At 36.6% G+C, this 22,485-nt stretch overlaps 1 protein-coding gene across 5 annotated transcripts in view; it reads right to left on the bottom strand.

Annotated features, from left to right (window-relative positions):
- PRKDC (protein kinase, DNA-activated, catalytic subunit) overlaps positions 1-22,485 on the bottom strand; it is a 215,362-nt gene that overhangs the window by 191,778 nt on the left and 1,099 nt on the right. For 4 of the 5 annotated variants that reach the window (XM_055318273.1, XM_055318275.1, XM_055318274.1 and 1 more), the window contains exons 2-21: positions 20,753-20,829; positions 20,562-20,654; positions 18,502-18,576; positions 17,648-17,756; positions 17,017-17,129; positions 16,831-16,930; positions 11,680-11,735; positions 11,562-11,592; positions 10,926-11,083; positions 10,224-10,370; positions 8,376-8,540; positions 7,499-7,667; positions 7,146-7,195; positions 6,212-6,337; positions 4,826-4,978; positions 2,990-3,105; positions 2,497-2,656; positions 1,683-1,769; positions 1,133-1,252; positions 553-712 (exon numbers count right to left, since the gene is read on the bottom strand). In XM_055318273.1, the coding sequence (XP_055174248.1) occupies positions 553-712; positions 1,133-1,252; positions 1,683-1,769; positions 2,497-2,656; positions 2,990-3,105; positions 4,826-4,978; positions 6,212-6,337; positions 7,146-7,195; positions 7,499-7,667; positions 8,376-8,540; positions 10,224-10,370; positions 10,926-11,083; positions 11,562-11,592; positions 11,680-11,735; positions 16,831-16,930; positions 17,017-17,129; positions 17,648-17,756; positions 18,502-18,576; positions 20,562-20,654; positions 20,753-20,829 (2,265 nt within the window). The remainder of the gene's footprint in view (positions 1-552; positions 713-1,132; positions 1,253-1,682; positions 1,770-2,496; positions 2,657-2,989; positions 3,106-4,825; positions 4,979-6,211; positions 6,338-7,145; positions 7,196-7,498; positions 7,668-8,375; positions 8,541-10,223; positions 10,371-10,925; positions 11,084-11,561; positions 11,593-11,679; positions 11,736-16,830; positions 16,931-17,016; positions 17,130-17,647; positions 17,757-18,501; positions 18,577-20,561; positions 20,655-20,752; positions 20,830-22,485) is intronic. The other variant, XM_055318276.1, reaches the window with a different exon arrangement.

Genomic DNA, 22,485 nt, shown 5'->3' with positions numbered 1-22,485 from the left:
TGGTTCAAGTAATCTGCCTCCTCAACACTAATTACTACTTTTCTTGATTGGTCATACTTTTACCTGGCCCAGTGATTTTTTTTTCCTTTGAATCTTTTCTCAAATCTATTTCTACTATGATAATTATTCTTAACTGGCTAACAGGAGTGCTTCATCAATTATATTTGGAACACCAATAAAAACAAACTATAAAATTACTATTGAATTTTATATAGTTTTAATTCCCATTTAATAATGTATTTATCGCAAAGCACTGTATTAGGATTTATAAGCAGTTCAAGACATTAAAGACAGAGCTCTTACCCTTGAAGATTTTATAAATCTCGGCAGGATGTGAGTAAAATGATAACAGGTTTAATACCTCAATTATATGTCCCAATGTTATTTCTCATATCCCAATTACACTAAGTTGGAGAAATAACAAAAACCTCAAACATATTTTGAATATGTTGGGTTCAAATTTTAGAAGTTACAAAAATACAAATAGTCCTATTAAAGTTATTACACTGCCATTTTATTTAAGATACACATCACAATTCTTCTAAACCTTACCTGATAAGGCTGAAGTTTTCAGATATCCGTCAAGGCTGGGTAAAATGTCTTTATAATGGGGCTGAATTATATGTTTGCAGATGCAAACTGACCATTCTTCTAAGGCATTCAGGCCTACTTCTGCCAATGGGGTATAGCTCAAGCCCAGTTTAAAAGCCATCTATATATTAATACAAACAAGGTAAGCTGAAATGCAGAGAACTTAACATTTAAAGAAAAAACACCAATTAGTTTTGGTTTCTAATGAATAAAGCCTTCTACTGATAGACAGTGATGGAGGTAAGTAGGTGCATCCCAGGTCATTAGTGGGAAAACAAGCACCACCAATCTATATAGTTGGTGTTATACTGCAGACTTTCATACACAGGTTCAATCCTCACATCCACCTGTAAGGGAATCTCTGAGAGGCCAAACCAAGTATCCTAAGTCCCAAAGGTACTATGTGGCAGAAGAACCTGAACCAGGGGTGTCTGATGGGTAAGCACCAGCTGTGACTGCAGTGGCAAGACCTTGATATTTTCATGTTTTCTAGAAAACATAACATTACATGAAGAAAATGGATTCAAGACAATGCATCTACCTGCAATGCAGGAATGTAGGCTCTAATATCAAGTTCAATGATGTCATGTGGCAGGGACAGAATAAAGGTCAAACAGGAGGCCAGAAGTTCATCTTTATATTGCTTCATTTTAACTGATACCTTAATAAGAAGAGAAACACAGTGCTGTGCACCTGAATAGAGCCTATACTTTGAAATTCAACAAAAAATATTTACCCTATTCTCAAATATAAAAAGTAATCATGTGGCTTTTATATGATATGGTTTAATTTACAAATTAAGCACTGATCTCTAGGAAAAGTTCGTTTGTTGAAGTACTTAATTCTCTTTACATGGAGAGCTAAAGAATCTATTAGTTTTGAGTCGACATCATTCAAACTTACCATGAAAACTCAAGGGACTTTTGAAACACAATGATTCCTTTTAGTACTTCCTAATCCCTTAATCCCAATCTGGATTAAGCAAAAAAATTTTTAAGTAATTACATAATTTATGATTAGATTTTTTTACAACAAACTTTACTTTTTAAATAGCCCATGATAACACTGTATAAATCACTTTAAAAAGTTACCTCTTTACCAAATTTTGCAAACAAAGCAAAGCAAGAATACTTTTCTGGGTCCTTGGGAGCCTGCGTCTGACTCTTCACACCAACTCCCTGTTGAAAAAAGCAGTAAATTAATAAAGCGAACGATTATCATGTATTTCTGTGTCCTAATCTAGCAGTTCCCAGTCTTCTTTCTAAGGGGTGAATCCATTTTTCACTTTGCCAAGGTCTTGTACAGAGAGGAAAAAAAAATTAGCTCTGGTAACACTTCAGGCTGAGGCCAGTGAGAAACAAAGCATAAGGTGGAAAGTGAATGGCTGGTCAAAAGCCAGAGGCCTAGCTAAATCCACTCTCCTTCCCTGACTTCTAACCTATGAACCAAGAGAACTGCTCTCCTTGTAACTAACCAGTTGGACCACTCATAATGGACTATAGTGTTAGGTACACTAACTCAGTTATTCTCAAATGTTCCTAGCCACCAGATCACTTGGGTGGTCTGTTAGCACAGACTGCTGGCCTTGCCCCCAGAGTTTCTGATTAGATAAATCTGGAAAAGGCATAGATTTCCAAAGGAATGCTGATGCTGCTGATCCTAGAACCACACTTTAAGAACCTCTGTTAATCTAGCCTTATTAGCCAGGTGCTTATAAATCAGAATAGAAAATGCTATTAACTTTTTTAACAGTGTTACTCACTGACACTATCAGTTTTAATAAGTATTGAAAGTAAAATGAGATTTTAAAACGGCAATATATTATAATATTTTACAATGCCCTTACACACTCATGCAACTTAAAAAACACAAAAATATTCAGTGTTCCCACAAAAAAACACTTACCTCAAAATATTTTATTTTCTTGGCATTTCTCACAGCAACAGAAAGCAATTTGTAGAAACCACTAATGAGAGGGAGCCGTGTAGACTGCAAAATTAATTCATATGCAAATGAATATACCCATGGCTCAAAAAATTCTATATGTTTCTCAGGAAGAATGTCTCTGTAAAAACAAATTAAAAGCTTAATGTAGAATTTTTTATCATATATTTTTATTCAGCTTCAAAGTTATAAGTGACATAACAAAAAGATGTATGATTCCATTACATAAACATTTTCATTTTCCTTTTTTCCCCTCCCTGCACATCTTTTAAATAGAAAAACAATGGTAATGCTAAACTGGTCCATTTAGATATAGCTTAACAGTTCATATAAGTAATTTTAGAGTTTAAGCCCTTTATTATTTCATTTCATAAATCTATATAGGTGGTTTTCCTATACTATAGCCAATAACTGGTGATTTCCACCCCTAAATAATTAGAACTTTTAAAAATACCTGCAAAATTCCACCAGGTTAATGAAAGCTGAAAAATCTTTGGGTTTAGCAGGATGTAAGTTAGCAGCTGGATCTGAGGTTGGGATCACCCAAACACCAGTAGCTTCATTTTCATCCTTAAAAGCAGATGTACTCAAATGAACATTGCATCAAAGTAAGAAAAGTACAGACGGATCCTTAATTACAATTACAATTAATATAATTTAATAAAGCTGATAGAGCTTGCAGGAAACATTAAAGAAAATGACAAAGTGAAATGAGAAAAGAATGGTACAAATACAAAAATACGAACGGGGCTGTGACTCCTTGAAGGAACTAGCAATGATGCCTTGACAGAGGTAGAATTTCAGAACACAGAAGTGTCAGTCATAACCTAGAGGTTTCAAGCTGAGAAACAGAAGAGTAATCAACAGTGTTAAGTAACAGTAACTTACTATGAACATACTGTGTTTGTGTTATCAAACTCAGGTGCAAATGTTAAATAGCAGTTAGAAATACAGACTGGGGAGCACCTGGGTGTGGCTCAGTCAGCTAAGCAGCTGACTCTTGATTTCAGCTCAGGTCATGATTTCAGGGTCCTGAGACCAAGCCCTGTGTTGAGCTCTGCTTTCACTGGGGGGAGGTCTGCTTAGAGATTCTTTCCCTCTGCCCCTCCCCCAACTCGCGTGAGCACTCGTGCTTTCTCTCTCAAGTAAGTAAATCTCAAAAAAAGAAACAAACAGACTGGAAGCTGTAAAGGAGGGTAAGGGTATGCTTACTTGGGAAATGCTCATTGAGGTGACAACTGACCTGCTGGAGGTGAAGTAAAAAAGGTTAGGAAACAGGAGAAAGCAGAAAATAAGAGGAGAAAGAAAGTGCAAAGGAAGTCACTGAAGACAAAGTGACAAAGACAAGTGTCCTAAGAAGCAGGTTTGTTGACTAACACAGTTCCAGGAAGCCCCTTTCAGCAAGTTGAAAATAATCCAAAAGATTATTTTATACATACACAAAACATAAAAAGCAATAAAATACACTGGTGTTCCCATCAAGCCAGCATAAAAAAATAGAACAAAACAAATGCAATACAGTCAGTGTGACAGACAGCCTTCTATTATGTCCTTATTTATCTTCTGCATACCCACCCGAATGTCTCGTCTAACTTCATGATACTGCAGTGGAAGTACATATGTACTAACAGACATAATCTAACCTATAAGGGAAAAGAAATCACTGGGCTGAAAAGCAAATTACATTTTTCCACTGGAACTCAAGCCCTTCAACACTAGTGTCATTACCACAGTGTTTTACTAAAACTTATCCTCATTTAAGAGCAAAGCAGTTTCTATCTGGCAGCCTTAAACCACGACTTACAATCCACCCAGGCCAGGAAGTTGGGTACAGAAACAAGTGAAGATGTTCTTTCTTTTCTGCCTATTGCCTATATTCTACTAGTTTGAGAATACATTTAGCACTTTGCACCCAGACTTTGGAGTTTCCTTAGCTACGAACAAGAGGAATCCCAGCTTTCCCTACCCTATTGCAAGAAGTCCCCTCTACACAAATTAAGATGACACTTTACAATTGCTGAAAAATAAGTAACAAGCCCAGTAAACAATTTTTTTTAAATAAGTGATTTTAAGACATTAAACATATAAATTACTTTTTGAGCAAATCTACATATAACATTTTCAACACACTGGGCTAGTCAAACAGCAAAGTATCCATGACACACACGGATGCCATAGAAATCAATTTCCTGCAATCTCTACAAATGTGCTATTTTCCCCTGGGATGCTTACATACAAAGAGAGCTGGCATAAAAATGATACAAAATTATTACTGACAAAAACTTCTAACCTCATGTTCCCCAACATTCCGTTTCTCTAGCGTAAGATCCAATTTCTCAATAATCTTCAAAACTGATTTGACAAATTCATCATACAGCAAACGATTCAAATTTTGAAGTGAGGAATTCACAAAGAGAAATGCTTCATCTGCTAAAAGAGAATCCTTTAAATAAAGAAAAGTAATGAACTTCAAAATTTATGCAAAAAAGTATCAGTATAACCATGCATATACATATTTAGGTATTAGAAGCTTCTGTGTAAACTGTAACAGATTTACCTAAAAGTTTTGAAGCTGCAAAATGTAGACACTTTCCTAAATTATCAGGGCAATATCATTTCAGACAGATATGACCTACCCAGGTATGTAACACATACTAAGAACACAGTAGCAAATGCAAAGATTTAAGCCAATTCTTGTCAAAGCATTTATCTCACTTAATGTGTGTGCAGAAAAACACATATGTATACTATACACACACATATACATTATGTACTTATATTTGTGGAAATACAAATGCATGTACATTTATATACACAAACATAAATATGCATGCATGCATATACATATACACACACGTAAGCATACATACATGTGAATAAATGTATACCTACACTCAGAATGAATTTAAAAGTATAATTTATCACTTCTTTTTAAGTGAAACTATTCCACTATACCAAAAATATAGGCCAATTACTCTGCCTTTACTCAAATATTCTATGTTAACCTCAAAATATAGGAATAATTAACGCCACACATAAGAAAGAAATATTATAGGTAAAATTACTAAAAGTGCTATACTATTTTGCCTCACTATGAAAACTAAAAACTCCTAAGATTTTTCACAGGATAGAAATCATCTATAGACAAAGACTTTCCTAGGCTATAATGCTTTGTCAAAGTCTATGATAAAATGGTGGCCAGAAGCAAGTATAAAACAGACATTAAAGAACATCTACCAGAAATATCAAACAGGAGGCATTATTCTAATCATAAATAATGTAAATAACCATGCACCAATCTTCTTCACACCTATTGAATCAGTAAGATTGATCTATGTTTTTTAATCTTCATCTTTAACAAATAAAAGAATAGTTCTCCCATAGTGACAATATTGTTATACTTCTGTTACCTAGAGGCTGGATCTGTTAGGAAGAATAAATTAGCATGAAACATACTACTCACAGATAAAATGAGGACTCAGCTACAGCAATTATTACATTTATGTGAGTTCTAGGACTTTATTCCTAACATATCATTTTAATTTTTTATTACTCAAAGTACTTTTAAAAAAAGTTAATAAAACGTAGTTCTGAAACAAAGTCCTAAGAGTAAAATTATAGAGACTAATTAGAGGAACGAGGGTACTTTCATAGCTTTAAAATAAGTCATTTTTACCATCATCTGGTCACAACTCAGGAGACTTCTAAAAAGATCCAAATAGTCTTTATACGTGGGCACTTTCCATTTGCCAGTTCTAACTTCCCCTGATGCACGATACTCTTCAGGTTCAGACTCAACACCCTGGGCAGGAAGACAACATACCAATATATACTGGTGGATTCACAAAATAAGCATGGCTGCTAGAACATTCTGACTTTCAGAGTTTTCTAAGCTAAAACATCCATTATTAGGAGACTGTAATTTGATTAAGACAGTATAGCATGAAAGGATAAGAAAGCAAGCTGAAAAAGAAACCATGATTTTTCTAACTGGAACTAAGAGAGGTGCAAGAACAAATATTTAAAACGAGGGGGATCCCTGGGTGGCGCAGTGGTTTGGCGCCGGTCTTTGGCCCAGGGCGCGATCCTGGAGACCCGGGATCGAATCCCACATCAGGCTCCCGGTGCATGGAGCCTGCTTCTCCCTCTGCCTGTGTCTCTGCCTCTCTCTCTCTCTCTCTGTGACTGTCATAAATTAAAAAAAAAAAAAAAATTTAAAACGAGGAATGTGTTGTGAGTCATTGATCTCACTTTCCTACTCAGGTCAATCTCCTACTTCACCCTATTTCCTGTTACTTCAAGTAACGAAGATATGCCTCCCATGATACAACTAAGCATTTTGTCTCAGAGTTTCAAGAAAGAAAATATTCCGTTCGTACAAAAATATGTATATAATAGTAAAGTTACATTTAAGGGTGTTCCATAACTCAAGAGAAGTTTATTCACCTGAAAAAATAGAGAGGCACTATATCCCAGACTTTTCAGAATGTAAGGCATGGCTAATAACTAAAAAGGCCATTTTTGTATATTTACAGACCACAAACCCCAGTATCACTTCTAACTTTCAGTGACAAAAGACTAAATATTAAAACATTAGATTCAGAATTTACCTTTTGAAGGATCACTGGCTTAGAACATATTCTGATTAAACCCTGATGCACTGAGAAAAGAAAATGAAAACAAAAATAAGTAAACCATCATTTCACTGAATGTAACTGTACCTCTAAATTTTTTCCTTTAAGTTAGTTAATATCTTTACTTTAAAATTTTGGACTATTAAGATTCAGAAGCAAAAGGAAGAAAAAAAAAAGATTCAAAAAAAGGATGCAAAAACATGGTTTTGATCCACCAAAACATTAGTTCTCCAAGAGGCATCAAAAGACATGAAAGATACCTCTATCAAACAACATGTTAAGTATTCATCATGCATCATCATAAAAACTAGGGTGAGTTCCACACTTACCCACAGTACTGATGCAATTCCAGAAAACTGGTCCTTTTCCACGTAGGGCTAGGAAAACTTTTACTAGGGCTTTACAACATACTGACTGCATTTTTGGACTATACTGTGGGAAACTGTCTATCTGTGCCACCATGAGATGTTCCAGAACCGGTGTATACACCTCAGGAACCTACCAAAAATGGAGAGCAAACTAAAAGTTAGAGGAGGGAAAAAATAAATATAGGAATAATACAAATATCCAAAGTAATTACAATCCAAGTGGACATATATTAGCTAAGTGAAAGACCTGGCTTATATCTAATCCACTAGTAAACTTAACATTTATTGTGACGGCCTAAAAAAATCAGAGTAAAACTGTCTGAATGATACTTAGGTGCAATTCTATCCAAAGCAGCAATCTTAATCTTTTAGAAAGATAAAATAAGTAATAAATTTCTCCTGTTTTGTTTAACAAAAAGTTTCATGACAATAAGTCTATTAACACAAAGTACTTAATTAAAAATGTCACCTTGAGGGATCCCTGGGTGGCGCAGCGGTTTGGCGCCTGCCTTTGGCCCAGGGCGCGATCCTGGAGACCCGGGATCGAATCCCACATCGGGCTCCCGGTGCATGGAGCCTGCTTCTCCCTCTGCCTGTGTCTCTACCTCTCTCTCTCTCTCTCTGTGACTATCATAAATAAATAAAAATTAAAAAAAAAAAAGGATTTAAAAAAATAAATAAATAAAAATAAAAATGTCACCTTGATCACAATGGTGCCTGTACTAAATGCATACAATTCATATGACTCCGTCAAGTTATCTGAAGAATTAAATAGTTAAATAGTTATCTGAAATTTAATAGTTAAAACTGTCCTTGTTTAATTAACTATTTCACTTACTCTATCAAGGTAAAGCAAGACACTTGCAATAGACTGGAGGAAACTTGGCATGTGGTAAACGTGGTCATCAACAGTGTCTATCTGGGTGAGGAACAGCTGCTTGCAGCGCTGAATGAGCTCTATGTACATGAAGTCAACATCTTTTGCATTTATAACCTTGCAAGGCTTTCAGAAAGGTAAACAAAAGTCTTTATCAATCTTATCAATATCAAAACAATGATATTTAAGGTGTCACATTAAGCCATGTGATTATAAGCTGAGTATTAAGCTTTTCAATGGAGATCAAAGTTATAAAATACAATATATCTCATAAAATGCTTTTAAAAATAATCTGTAAATATATTGCAAATATGTATTTATATACAAGGAATCTACTGATAGCCAACTATTCTAGACACTGGTAGCCATCAAAGACAAGTAAGATGTAGACTGTACCCCGAGAGGCTAGTCACCTAGACAAGGGAAACAAGAAGTAAACTTAAAGCTGGAATACACTACTACACCACTCTGCACACTATACCCAGAGCCATCTTTGTAACTCACAAATCTGATAATGTTACCATCCAGCTTCAGATTTTTCAAAGGCTTCTTTGGACCTCAGATCTAAACTAGCTTCCCTGAGAATCTGACTAGTTAATCTTTTTAGAGTCCTTTTCCTTTTTCTTGATATATCATGCTCCAGCCACACTGTAAACATATTCTATAGTGAACAAATTGAAGTTGGTTACACCATAGTGCATAAAGTTGAAAATTCCAAGCTCTTATTTACCTCTGAGCTTTCTCACATACTGGTTCTTCTGCCCTACATATATTCAAAGGAGCCAACAGAGACAAATGAAGATTAAATAAAGCAAGAGGAGGGAGAATCATCTGGAAGCAAACAAGGAAATGATCACAAATGGAATGAGCAGAAAGCTGGGAAGAGGGTCTCTCCTTCCCTGAAAAAGGAAGTAGACACCAATGGGTAAATCCATAGAGAGATAGGAAGTCATTTTTCTCTGTAAAGTAGAAGTCACAGAGATCCCCCAAGAAGGAAATAACTATAGTTATTATCAATCTTTTTTTAATACTTTTTTTTTAAGAGAGAGGGACAAAGAAGGGGGGGGGTTAATTTTATTTATTTTTTCATGAGAGACCCAGAGAGAAAGGCAGAGACACTGGCAGAGGGAGAAGCAGGCTCCCTGCGGGGAACCTGATGTGGGACTCAATACCAGGACTCTGGGAGCAGGACCTAAGCCAAAGGCAGACACTCAACACTGAGCCACCCTGGCACCCCAGAGACAGAGACTCTTGAGTAGGTTCCATGCCCAAGCACAGAGTCTAATGTGGAGCTCCATCTCACAACCCTGAGATCATAACCCAAGAGGAAATCAAGAGTTGGACGCTCAACCAACTGAGCCACCCAAGCACTCCAACAATATTCTTAACTATATACTTCTGTCATAAGAACCTCTCTTTCTAAAACACCGAGTGACATAAATTATAATTTTACTTCATAAATAGTGGGCAGCACAGTTTAGTGGAAAAAGCATACTCTGTTTTCCAGTCTTTAGACTTGAATTTACATCTTGGCTCTGTAAATTACTGTGTGTTCTTTGACAAGTTACCTAATTTCTCTAAGTCTCAGTTTCCTCATTTGTTAAAAGTGAAATACTCCTAAAAATCTATAATGAAAATTTGAGAGAACAGGTCTACAGAATCCTAGTATATAGTTGGCACTGAAACAACAAAGCAAGTAACAAAGTATTGTCACAAGCATGAGATGCTATTCAAAAATGCAATAATTATATTCTTTTAAACACTCACAATGAGTGTTTATTCTAAAAAGAATAAATTAATGAGACATACTCCTGCAAAAAGTCCATATCCTCGAATTGCAATGGATAAATCCTTGCTGTTTGAATCCATGTTCCTGATGATTCCATAGAATTGCTCCATGAAGTACTGTAGCTTACTCTTATGCATTTCTGCATCTTTTGCCACCATAAAAGAAATCTGCAATTGCATAATATTTACATTTTAGAAATATTTAATAGCAAAACAAAGGAATCTATTAAAGTGTAAAAAGGCTAGAATTGTTTAAATATTTTCAATACATTGTTATAATTCTATACAATATCTTTTATTGATAAACAACTACCACTTCAATTCATTTAGTCTGCATCAAGTTCAGAAAAGACACTTTATTACATGTGATGCATTTTTCCTAGAGGAAAGCACGGAAAGAGACCAGGCCAGTGCAAAAAGACGTGAACAAAAACCAGATTTAAATTTAGGCTCCTTGATGAAGATGAAAGCATAGTTAGAACTCGTCTATAACTCAGCACACTACAGAGTCATGCAGGCCCAGTGGCCAGCGAGTTCAGGAGTAACAGACTCAGTGTGACTCATTAGGGCAACACAAAACAGAGCCGATTAATAACCAAGCTTTTCTATTTCAATACTATAAAAGCTAATAGATCAACCTGTATTCATCTTTCAAACGTGCATGCACAAAACTGAATTTAATTTTTTGTATGGAAAAAGTATTTTTAAATAAAAGTTGAATACCTGTTTCAGGAAAGATTCCAGAGCTGAATGTGCAGCTTTTTTCATTTCTACATTTGTATGGCTACACCATTTTGACAGCACTTCAAATAAAGAAACATAGTTGTCCAGAAGGCAGGTGCTAAACTGAGATGCATGCAGGGTAAATAAGCACAAGCCAGCTGCAATTGCAAAAACCATCAGTTAAAATAGAATAACAAAAAGCAGAATCAAAAACTAAGAAAGCTTCAAGTACATGTCAAAACTAAAACTGTTCATGAAGATCCACTATCATTATACTATAACTTTAGGGATCCTGATCAGAGTTCTAACACTGCAAACCTTACACTTGAATCAATAGGCCAGTGACCTCCAAAACTAAGTTCAGAAGTAGGATCAGGATTTATTTAGATAAAGTCAGTATCAAACAATCAGGATCCCCTAAAGATGCTCTAAAGTAGCATTGTTTAAGCCATGTCATTTAAGTGTGACCACCTAACAGGAGTTGTGTGCCAAAAACAAAGCCTCTAAAAGCCTCTCCGTAAGTAACTGTATGTGAAACATCCAAGACATACTTCACTTACAGTTTAAGCAAAAGTTTAATCATGACATTAATTTAAAAACCTGAAATATTCCACCTTATTATATATACAATCTTACCTAAGGGTACAGCATATCTCTTCAGGTCAATCTATTAAAGAAATTTTAAAAATTACCATCAATGTTTGAAACTTTCAAGTCTCAGCTATAAAAGAATTAAGAGTAATATTAATCCTACCTGAGGACGAATTGCCCTTAATGCAAAATCAAAAATTTCCCTCGAAGTCTGGGGATCTGGGGAAAAAACAAAAAGAAGTCTCCATTAAAAATCCCAACAGTATCATCTGACAAACCTCACAAACGCTTTATAACCAACATGTTTTAATACAGGAAGCATGCCTTCTATCATTCACTTCAGCTGGAGAGCTGCAAGCTATGACTGCTGACATTATTATTATAGTAAAGAAAGAAGAAAATGTTGAGTTACAAGGACATGGCTTTCAAATCCACCTCATCACTTACAAGCTCTGTTAGGTAATCTCTCAGAGCTTCAGTTTTCTTATCTATAAAAAGGGACATTGTATAGCTTCTTTGATAGTCGTATGGAAGATTATATAAGGTCAAGCACATGGGGTGCCTGGGTGGCTCAGATGGTTAAGCATCATCAGCTTGGCTCAGGTCATGATCCCAGAGTTCTGGGATTAAGCCCCGCATCAGGCCCCTTGCTCACCAGGGAGTCTGCTTCTCCCTCTACCCTTCCCCCCTGCTTTTCTCTCTGTTTCTCTCTTTCTCAAATAAATACATAAAATCTTTTTTTTAAAAAAAAAAGGTCAAGCACATGATCATCATCCCTGTACTGCCAGGCTTGTATTTAGCATACGACACATGCCACATTACTATGGTATTTACAAATATGAATAAAATGTGATCTTTGACCTTAATAAACTTACCACCTAAAGAGAAAGCAACTACACAAGTATAACCCAAGGCTCTTATGCTGACCTGACAGACATCACTACTATTTAACTGTCTCCCACCAGTATTCACTACAGCTGTCCAGAAATCAAGCTTTACTTATCGCTAAGTTATCTAACCTTGGAACAGAGACTTGCAAACAGCAAAAGCTCAAAGATAGTTTACTTTGATCGAAAGGACTGATACATTTAAAAACAGAGCCCAACTGTGACAGAAGACAGAAAGAGAAGGGGTCAGAGAGGGCTTAAGAGGACTGACACATCAGCACATCTGTAGGATCATTCCATAAAAGAGATATTTTTAAAGCTCCTTTGGGATTTTAAATATAAGGAGAGATTTCTTCCAGCTCTGAGTATTCAAGACAAGATTTACAGACAACAGTTGAGCTAGACCTAAAAGAATGGGAACTAATTCATAAAAAGGTCATTCTGATACTAATAGAAAGTGACCATGTAAACACAGGTGAACAGACCCAAAGGCACGAGGTACTCATCAGTGCATAGCTGGTCTAGAATGTGTGGACTCAGGTGAACACAGGGAGGTGCCGGAACGCCAGCGCTTGAGCTCCCAGTTGTGGGAATGGACATCACCTCTATGACCTTCCTTAGACTCCGCCTCCCACTGTCCACTCTCCTGTGTCCACCTCTGCCTTCTAGTGGACCACTCCCTCGACAAGCATGCTCTTGTATTTATTTTGTTGTTGTGGTAAATATACATAATGAAGCATTTACCATGTTAACCACGTGTAAGTATACATACAATTCAGTGGCGTTAAATATTCACATTACTGTGTACTCGCCACCATTACCTATACCCAAAAAAATTTCATCATCCCCTACAGAAAGGCTGTACACATTAAACACTAACTCCCCTGCCCCCACCCCCTGGTAACCCGATTCTACTTTCTGAACCAATAAATTTCCCTGTTCCTGCTACCTCATACAGTATTTATACCTTTGTGACTGGCTTACCTCACTTAGCAGAATGTCCTCAAGCCCACGTGTTATAGCAGAGGAGTGTATTTCCTTCCTTCTCTGAGGCTGAATAATATTCTGTGTATATACTACATTTGTTTATCCATTCATCTGTTGATGGACACTTGGGTTGTTTCTCCCTTTTAGCTATTATGGATAGTGCAGCTAGGAACCTGAGTATACAAATTCTGGTACCTACTTCTAAAAACCCTTTCTCCTATAGCTCCCATCAGTTATCCCATGTTTCTTTGGTCTCCTCCATTAAGATTCCTCTAAAAGGTTTTCTGCTGATAGCCTCCACTTCCTCCCTTCCATTCCACCTTACTACTCCTTAACCTGCTCTGCCTAGCTTGTCCTCTGACACTCAACTGAACTTACCCTTGTTGAGGTGGACCCACTCTGCAGCTCTGGTGGCTTTGTATTCAGACTCCACACAGAGCAAAGCACCTTTACATCCTTGCCCCAGTTTCTCTGTACCCACTCCCCAGCTAATCTTGCTCACATTCACAGCCTAACATAATACCTCTATGCTGAAAACTGCCAAATTTATATCTTAAAGTCTAATTCCTCCTGCAAGATCCTGTCTTAAGTATACAACTGTACCCTTAACATCTAAGCTGATACATCCCATGGCATCTATGGTTCAACATGTCCAAAACAGAAAGCCACATTATTACCTAAAACCTGTCCAACCCAGTTTAAACACCACTGCACCAACTTCAGTTGCTTGCAGCCACACTTAAGAGCCAAGTCTTTCAATCCTACACTAAAACAAATCTCATACCCAATAGCAGTCAAGTAGACCCTTGTAAAACATCAACTAGCCCATATCTATTCACTGGAGAAAAAAACATGGTTTCTTCTGCCATTGGGAATGAAATGCAAGCTCAGAAGCCCCTCACACACTGACCCCACATGCTGTGCAAAGAACCAGCGGGCTATATACATCCTCTACCTTCTTCATACTCTGATATCCCTATTCACTGTACCCAACCTGTTTGCATAACTGAACCCTAAAATCTATAATAGCTTGTTCATCTATTGTCTGTTTCCTCTACTAGACTGAGTTCACGATGGTAGAAACCTGGTGATTCTAACTACTGAGTCTAACACCTAATTCATAACTTTTTACATAGAAGGCACCCAAGAAACACATACTGTATGAATGAAAACATCAGCATTACTATTTAGTGCTTGATGTCACATTATCATGGCATGACAGGAAAACTATAAATTAGAGCCTCAGAGGAGGTGCCTGGGTAGCTCAGTCTATTAAGCGCCTGCCTTCAGCTCAGGTCATGATCCCAGGGTCCTAGGATCGAACCCCACATGGGGCTTCCTGCTCAACGAGGAGCCTGCTTCTTCCTCTCCCCCGCACATGTGTATGGGCATGAGTACTTCCTTTTTTCCCTTAAATAAGTAATAAATAACCTTTAAAATTAAAAAAAAAAAAATTATTGCCTCAGACCAATGCTTAAATCCTAGTCTTGCCACTTATTGGTTACGTAATTTTCTATTGCTGCTATAACAAACCATCACAAAGTGAGTGGCTTAAAAAAACACAAATGTGTTACTATATACAGTTCTGCAGATGAGAAATCTGAAATGGGTCTCACAGAGGCAAAATCAGGGTGTCAGCATGGCTGTGTTCCTTTCTAGAGGCTTCAATGGATTAGAATGAGGACATCACTGAGAGCCATTACTCTGCTACCATGTCAGTTGTGTGACTTTGGGCAAGTAACTTGTCTTAGTTCTAGTGTCCTGATCTAGAAAATAGAGATATTACCTGTCATAGAGAATTATTACTGGCATTTTCCTTGCACTATTCTAGAATAATTTTTAGCACATGGTAAATGAACAATAAAATAAGTGCTGTTATTTTTCGTAAACTGTAGATGCTTACTAAATATCAATTAATATGCCAAGCAAATACAAAGACAAATCAGCAACATTACCTGCCAGCAGGCTCAAGTGACAGAAATAAACACTGGTTTACTGGTTATGACCCAATAAATTAAAAACACATCATAGGAAGTACTGTAACAGAAGAATACAAAAGCCAGAGGAAGTGACTCATCTCAGGGGAACCATAAAGGTTTCAAATAGGTGATCTGTGAGCAACCTGATGAAATGGGAAGCTGGCAATACAATATGGGACAGATGAGAAAAAAAAAAAAGAGAAATCATATAGAGCAACTACATCTTTGGTAAGCAATAAAAGGATGAGTAAAAATATTAGGTTGAAACATCAAATCACTGTTTTTGTAGGTCAAAAATCATTGGATACTGGAATATAAAAATATTGGACACTGGAATTTCCTAAGTTTCGATCTAATAAAAGCAAATACACAGGAGGTAGAAAAATTTGGCAATTACTTGAACAGAAATCCTAAGATAGGGAATTTTTTGTTGCTTAAAGAATCTCTTAGGGTTAAAAATTTACACTGCCTTTTAAAAAGAAATGAATTTCATAATGCATATAACGCTATCTTAGTTTATACTCTAAAACTGAGATATTACAAGGAAACATTATTGAAAACTATAAAGAAAAGCATATTAAACAAACTTTAAAATTCATAGGCAAGAGGCAGCCCGGATGGCTCAGCGGTTTAGTGCCACCTTCAGCCCAGGGCCTGATCCTGGAGACCAGGGATCAAGTCCCACTTCAGGCTCCCTGCATGGAGCCTGCTTCTCCCTCTGCCTGTGTCTCTGCCTCTCTCTCTCTCTCTGTCTCTCATTAATGAATGAAAGAATGAATGAATGGATATTTTAAAAATAAAAAAATTCATAGGCAAGAATCTGTATCCTAATAATGAAGAAATCAAAGACCTAAATAAATGGAGAGAGAAATTGTGTTATGGATTGGAAAATTCAGCATAGCAAAGATAATCAGTTCTCTCCAGATAAATATACAAGTTTGGTGCAATGACTATCAAAATCCAAGTAAGGTGTTTTGTAGGCACAAAGTTATTCTAGAATATGCGTGGAAAAGCATAGCACTTAAATGATTTCAGGGGCACCTGGGTCATTCACTTAAGTGTGACTGGCTATGAAAGAATAGCAGGAAGGCTCCTTATGGTGGCAGACTGTTTAGTATCTTGACTGCACTGGTGCATACACAAATTTGTACATCAAAGAACTGCAGAGAATGAAATACACATACACAAAGGTATGCACATAAAACTGTGTAAAATGTGTAAAATGTGGATAAGGTTGGTAGATTTATCAATGTCAATATCCTGGTTGTGCTACCGGACTAGTTATAGAAGAGGTCATCACTAGTAGGAAGTGGGTAAAGAACAAATGGAACCTCTCTATTTAATTTTCACAACTATGGTGAATCCACAATTGGTTTGAAAGTTCAAAGAAGTAAACTAGCAATTCATTTTAGAATTATAGCTTTCAAAATAAGAAGAAAATCGAGTAAAGTCAAACAATACCTTCTTCCATGGATTTGGTAAAGTTACACATGAGTGAAGACAATCCCTTCAGACACCCTGCCAGAACAGGCAGTTTGGGTTCTCTTATTGCTGAGGTCATCTAAAAAATGTTTTAAAGAAGATACCATTAAAAGAGAAAAACACAGTGAAATCTTTGGAAGCAGAATAGCATAAAGTTTGCCATACCTGGATCTTAAGTTCACCCAGAAAAGCCCGGAACAGTTTTTCTGAATTATTTATCATCTCACTAGGATGAACTTCAGCTAATACTCCTAGAAGCTCATATACTTTTTCTAATACTGAAAAATAAATTTTAAAGAAGTCAAAAATTATATTTAAATAAATTAAAGTGTATAACAAAGTCAAAGAATGTTTAGTTCAAAAGTAATTTCGAAGATACAGAAAATATTAGTTTTAAGGACCAGAATCTTTCTTTCCTGATAAATTTTATGCCAATCTACTGTTATAAACTAAGTTACATTTGACATATGTTGTGAGTTTTCTTCTTTTCTGTGTTTTCTATTTAAAGAAATCATTTCATGGAGTGTTTGCCTGGCTCAATCCATGGAGCATGCGCCTCTTACTCTCAGGGTCATGAGTTCACAGTGAGTGTGGACCCTACTCAAAGAAATCATTTCATAAAGATTAAACTTTTATAAGCAGAATTTTACACGGTTTTATTCTGATTTTTTTTTTCAGCAAAAATTATTTCTCTGTAGAACATATACAAGCTTTGGTAGAGAAAACCTAAGTTTTACACTAAATTTTTAACATCAATTTATTAAAATATTTAAAATTAACGTTTGAAACATCTCACCTGTATCCTGTATTTTTGTTTTCAATGCAAGTTCTCCATAGAATTTATTAAATAATTCTCCAATACTAAATTCATCCATGAGTCTAGAACTTCTTAAAGTCCGAAGTAACTAAAATAATAAAAACTAGCATTGTCTAAACAGGAGAATAACAACAAGGCTTCCCTTTTTTGCACAGTTTCTACACAAAGCTCCAGAATCACATGTCTCTAGGGAATGTCTTTGGCTTCTCAGCACTCCTATCTAGCCTGAGTATTTAGAAGTCAGAGGTTGAGGTGGGTGGTAGAACACGTTACAAAGGGGAGGAGGCTGTACACTTAAGTTTACCTTCCCAAGAAACCAACAACATGACAAGAACCATTCTCTTGGAGGCACTTAAGACAAGGACTAACAAGACCCTAAGTAATTCTAAAATGGAGATACAATAAAAGACATACATCTGAGAAACGGGAGAGTGAGTCGCCCAAGAAGCACTTAAGTACAATTTACAGACCTATTTTCATGCTAAGGTTTAAGAAAGAACTCTGACCTACAATGATGTGAATTCTGGCAACTCTTAGCAGCCTTAGGTTTTTAAGAGTTATGGTGAGAGAATAACAGAGGGGCAGTAAATTCCTTATTTTTCCTCTTAATTCCCCTTACAACCCCAAATCCTCCCTCTACTACCCAGAAGGCAGTAAGAGCAAAAGGCCCCAGTATTAGAGGTGATGACTGGAAAATTTTGTCCATACATCAATGTGACCAAAGCCTAGCCTCTAACATCTCACCCTCAAAACCTAACTTAAAACTCTATTTTTCTGCTTTTTAAGTTACAGGTTTAATATGAAATACATGTACTTAGAAACAACAAAATTACCTTAATAAGAAGATCTAGGGCTGGGATTTTACATTTAGCAGCTTTATCCTTTGTGTAAACACTGGTACAAGTAGTCTAGGTTTTAAAAGGAGACATACCGAAATCATCAATAAGATCTTAGTTCTTCAAACTAAAACTTCACAACAGCTAAAAGTACATCTCTGAGAGGAGCAACACCAATCTATGACGTACTACAATTTAGTATTCAGCTGTTTAAAGTATAATATCAGAGGGATGCCTGAGTGGCTCAGCAATTCGGCGCCTGCCTTTGGCCGAGGGCATAATCCTGGAGTCCCGGGATCGAGTCCCACATCAGACTCCCTGCATGGAGCCTGCTTCTCCCTCTGCCTGTGTCTCTGCCCCTCTCTCTCTCTCATGAGTAAATAAATAAAACCTTTTTTTTTTTTTTTAAGATTTTTTATTCATGAGAAACACACAGAGAGAGAGAGAGACAGACAGATACAGGCAGAGGGAGAAGTAGGCTCCATGCAGGGAGCCCGATGTGAGACTCGATCCCAGGTCTCCAGGATCAAGCCCTGGACTGAAGGAGGCGCTAAACCGCTGAGCCACCGGGGCTGCCCGATAAATAAAATCTTAAAAAAAATAAAGTATAATATTAGAGCATATAATATAAATATACAGACAAAAAATTACTGAAGGCATGTATACAGTATGCTATGGTAATGATATCAACAATAATCACAAAAACACAAAGTAAATGGACACCTAAGCAGGATTAAAAAAAAAAAAAGTTATGCTTCCTTGCATACCTCCCATAGCACCTGTTGCCATATATCAAGAAACTAAGCATGAAAAACATAACGAGGTAACTAAAGCAATTCTAAGAGAAATGGTTGGCACTCCACAGTAAAACAGCTCATACTAACAAAACAATGAGGAACTCCGGAGAGAGGCCACCTGGTTCCAAGTTTTGGGTGAAGTTTCTTAACTTTTAAGTCTCATTTGTAAGCTAAAAAGATTAAAGATACCTACTTCACAGACTTTCAGTAAAATTAAGTAAGACAAACTGTACATGAAAGAACTCTGTAGACTCTAAAGCACTCCACAAATGTTAGTTATTCCCAGTGTTGAAGCAGTTTTTTTAGATACAGCACAGGCTTGAACTGCGCAGGTCCACTTATACTCAGATTTTTTTCAATACAGTACTGTAAATATATTTTCTCCCACAATTTTCTGAATACCACTTTTTTCTCTAGCTTACTCAACTATAAAAATACAATATATATAGAACACATGTATAAAATATGTGCTAATTAACTACTTATTCCTATTACCCCAGATTGAATACATACTTCATCAAATCTTAGCATCCAAGAATGAGAAGCAATTTACGACCAATAAAGAGAACTTACTTTGTGGCACCTGCTCAAAGTATAAACAAGTCTGAGAAAGAACAACTGAATTTATGATTACCAGTTCCACAGTAAATTATGACTACACCTGGGAAAGGCAGGTGGGAAGAGAACGGGAAGCACGGGAAAGGCAAACTTTCCAAACTGCTGCCAAAGAGCACATATGAAGGGCATGAAATGTAAATTTTACCCAGCAGGAGAATTCTTTAAAACTGTTTTTAAAGTGTTTTGAAATCTCTCCACAATTCAACTTACTATGACTTTTTATAAAAGCATTATCCAGGCACCCCAGGTGGCTCAGTGGTTTAGCGCCACCTTCAGCCCAGGGCGTGATCCTGGACCGGGGATCGAGTCCCACGTCAGGCTCCCCCACATGGAACCTGCTTGTCCCTCTGCCTGTGTCTCTGTGTGTCTCTCATGAATGAATAAATAAAAAATCTTAAAAAAAAAAAAAATTGCATTTTCCTACATGTAAAAAGCTAATAGTTATCAAAGTAGTTTTTGACAAGGGCCTTACCTTAGTAAACCTAAAAAGAATAGACCACTTCATTTCTAGCCCATAATCAAGCACAAATAAGATCCTCGATGAGACAGGCAAGAATAAAATATAAATCCAAGTTTAACTTACAGCAAAAGTTAAAATCGATGTTGGTATATAATGAGATACGTTTTTTTTTTTCTCCTTACCTTAATATCAAGAGAATAAGGTGTGATCTTCTGGCCAATTTTTTCTAAGAAAATATATAAAAATTTTAAGACTTCTTCTCTACAATCACGAAACTAAAATGAAAGAAATAAACATTACATATGGGCAAGCAGAAGAGTTATTTCCGCATACAGGAATATATAAGAAAAGGAAAATGAAATCTTCAACTTACTTCATCAATGCTAAGTGACTTCTGAACAAATACAAGCAAACCGAAATCTTTGGAAAAAACTAAGGAAGTCTGTAATGCTGAACAAAAATAAATAAGGTAAGAGAGCGCCAAGTACCGCATAAACCCACCCTAAATGAGCTGCATGTTTCTCAATTCAGCCTTATAAGCAATTAAATTATAATTACATAATATAAGCCTTATAATCAAATTAAAAAACCAAAAACTAACTTAAGGCTGCTGTATTTAAACAAGGAAAACAGGAAATTGTAGATGATATTCCACTGGGATGACACAAGCAGAATAATGGCCCCAAAGATACCTGAGCTCTAATCATGATATAACATGTGTGAATACACTAACTTTACACAGAAAAAGAAAATTAAGGCTGCAAATGGAATTAAGGTTGCTAGTCACCTGACCTTAAAAAAAGGGAAATTAGGGCAGCCCCGGGGGCTCAGCGGTTTAGCGCTGCCTTCAGCCCAGGGCGTGATCCTGGAGACCTAGGGTTGAGTCCCACATCAGGCTCCCTGCATGGAGCCTACTTCTCCCTCTGCCTCTCTCTCTCTGTCTCTCATGATTAAATAAGTAAAATTAAAAAAAAAAAAAAAAAAAAAAAGGAAATTATCCTGGATTATCCACGGGTCCAATATATTCACATGGGCCCTTAGCAGCGGAGGAGAGAAGAAACATGGAAAGAAAGAGAGGAGAGAAAAAATTTCAAGCACAGGGGTTACTAGAGCCATGGTTGCTGGCTTTGAAGATGAAGGTCACGATTTGAGAAACGTAGGTGGCTTCTACAAGCAGGGAACACCAGAAAGGAAAACCGGGCTTTGGTCCTGAAATCGCAAAGAACAGAATTCTGCCAACCTGAACGAAAAAGGAAATGGATTCTACACGAGATCCTTTAGAAAGTAAAGTGACCCTGCCTGATGCCTTGGTTTTAGTTAGGTGAGACCCCTGATGGGGTTTTAACTACAGAACTGTAAGGTTAAATGTACGTTTTCTTAAAGCTCTAAGCTTGTGGTATTTGTTGCTGCAGCAACAAAAGAGTAATACACTCCTCTATAATCCTTCACCTGGAAAAACATAAAACTACTGAGAGTAAACTTGCAACTTCTTCATAAACAAGTTTACTAGAGGAACAGAAAAGGGGAATTGTAACTTAGAAACTCTGAGACTAGGGGCCCCAAGGGAAACTCAATTTCACCTCAAGTCATGATCTCAGGGTCTTGAGACAGCCTGGCATGGGGTTCCACACTGAGTGGGGAGACTGCTGGAGACAGTCTTTCTCTAACTCAGCTCCTTCCCCTCCTTCTCTCAAAAAAAAAAAAAAAAAAAAAAAAAAAAAAAGAAAACAAAAAAACACTTTGAGACTAGAAAGAATTTACATGTCTTTTAAATTTATTTCCCCATTAATAATATATACTTGTCAATATGTAGGTACTGATTGATAGCATCAGAAGTTTTCATGCAAAAAATAAAAAAATAAAAAAAAAAGTTTTCATGCAATGATGTATTTTAAAAGTGCCGAAAAGAGGCACTTTTACTACAAAGGAGCAAAAGGTTCTCATCTAGAGCCTGCTAAAATGTTAAAAGAACTGCAGGACGATTCAGTTACATTTCTGCAAACCTGCTCAGAAGTAGGAACAACAAACTTAAGAGTCGGAAAAACGTACGAGTGGGCTTAGGCGCTTTTAAGGTCAAAGAAAATACCTTCCTTTGGTTCTCTCTGC

Source organism: Nyctereutes procyonoides, unplaced genomic scaffold (genome assembly GCF_905146905.1).
Source record: "Nyctereutes procyonoides isolate TBG_1078 unplaced genomic scaffold, NYPRO_anot_genome, whole genome shotgun sequence".
In the NCBI taxonomy this organism is placed as follows: domain Eukaryota; kingdom Metazoa; phylum Chordata; class Mammalia; order Carnivora; family Canidae; genus Nyctereutes; species Nyctereutes procyonoides.
Note: the sequence above shows the minus strand (reverse complement) of the source record. Positions and strands in the feature narration are given on the sequence as shown.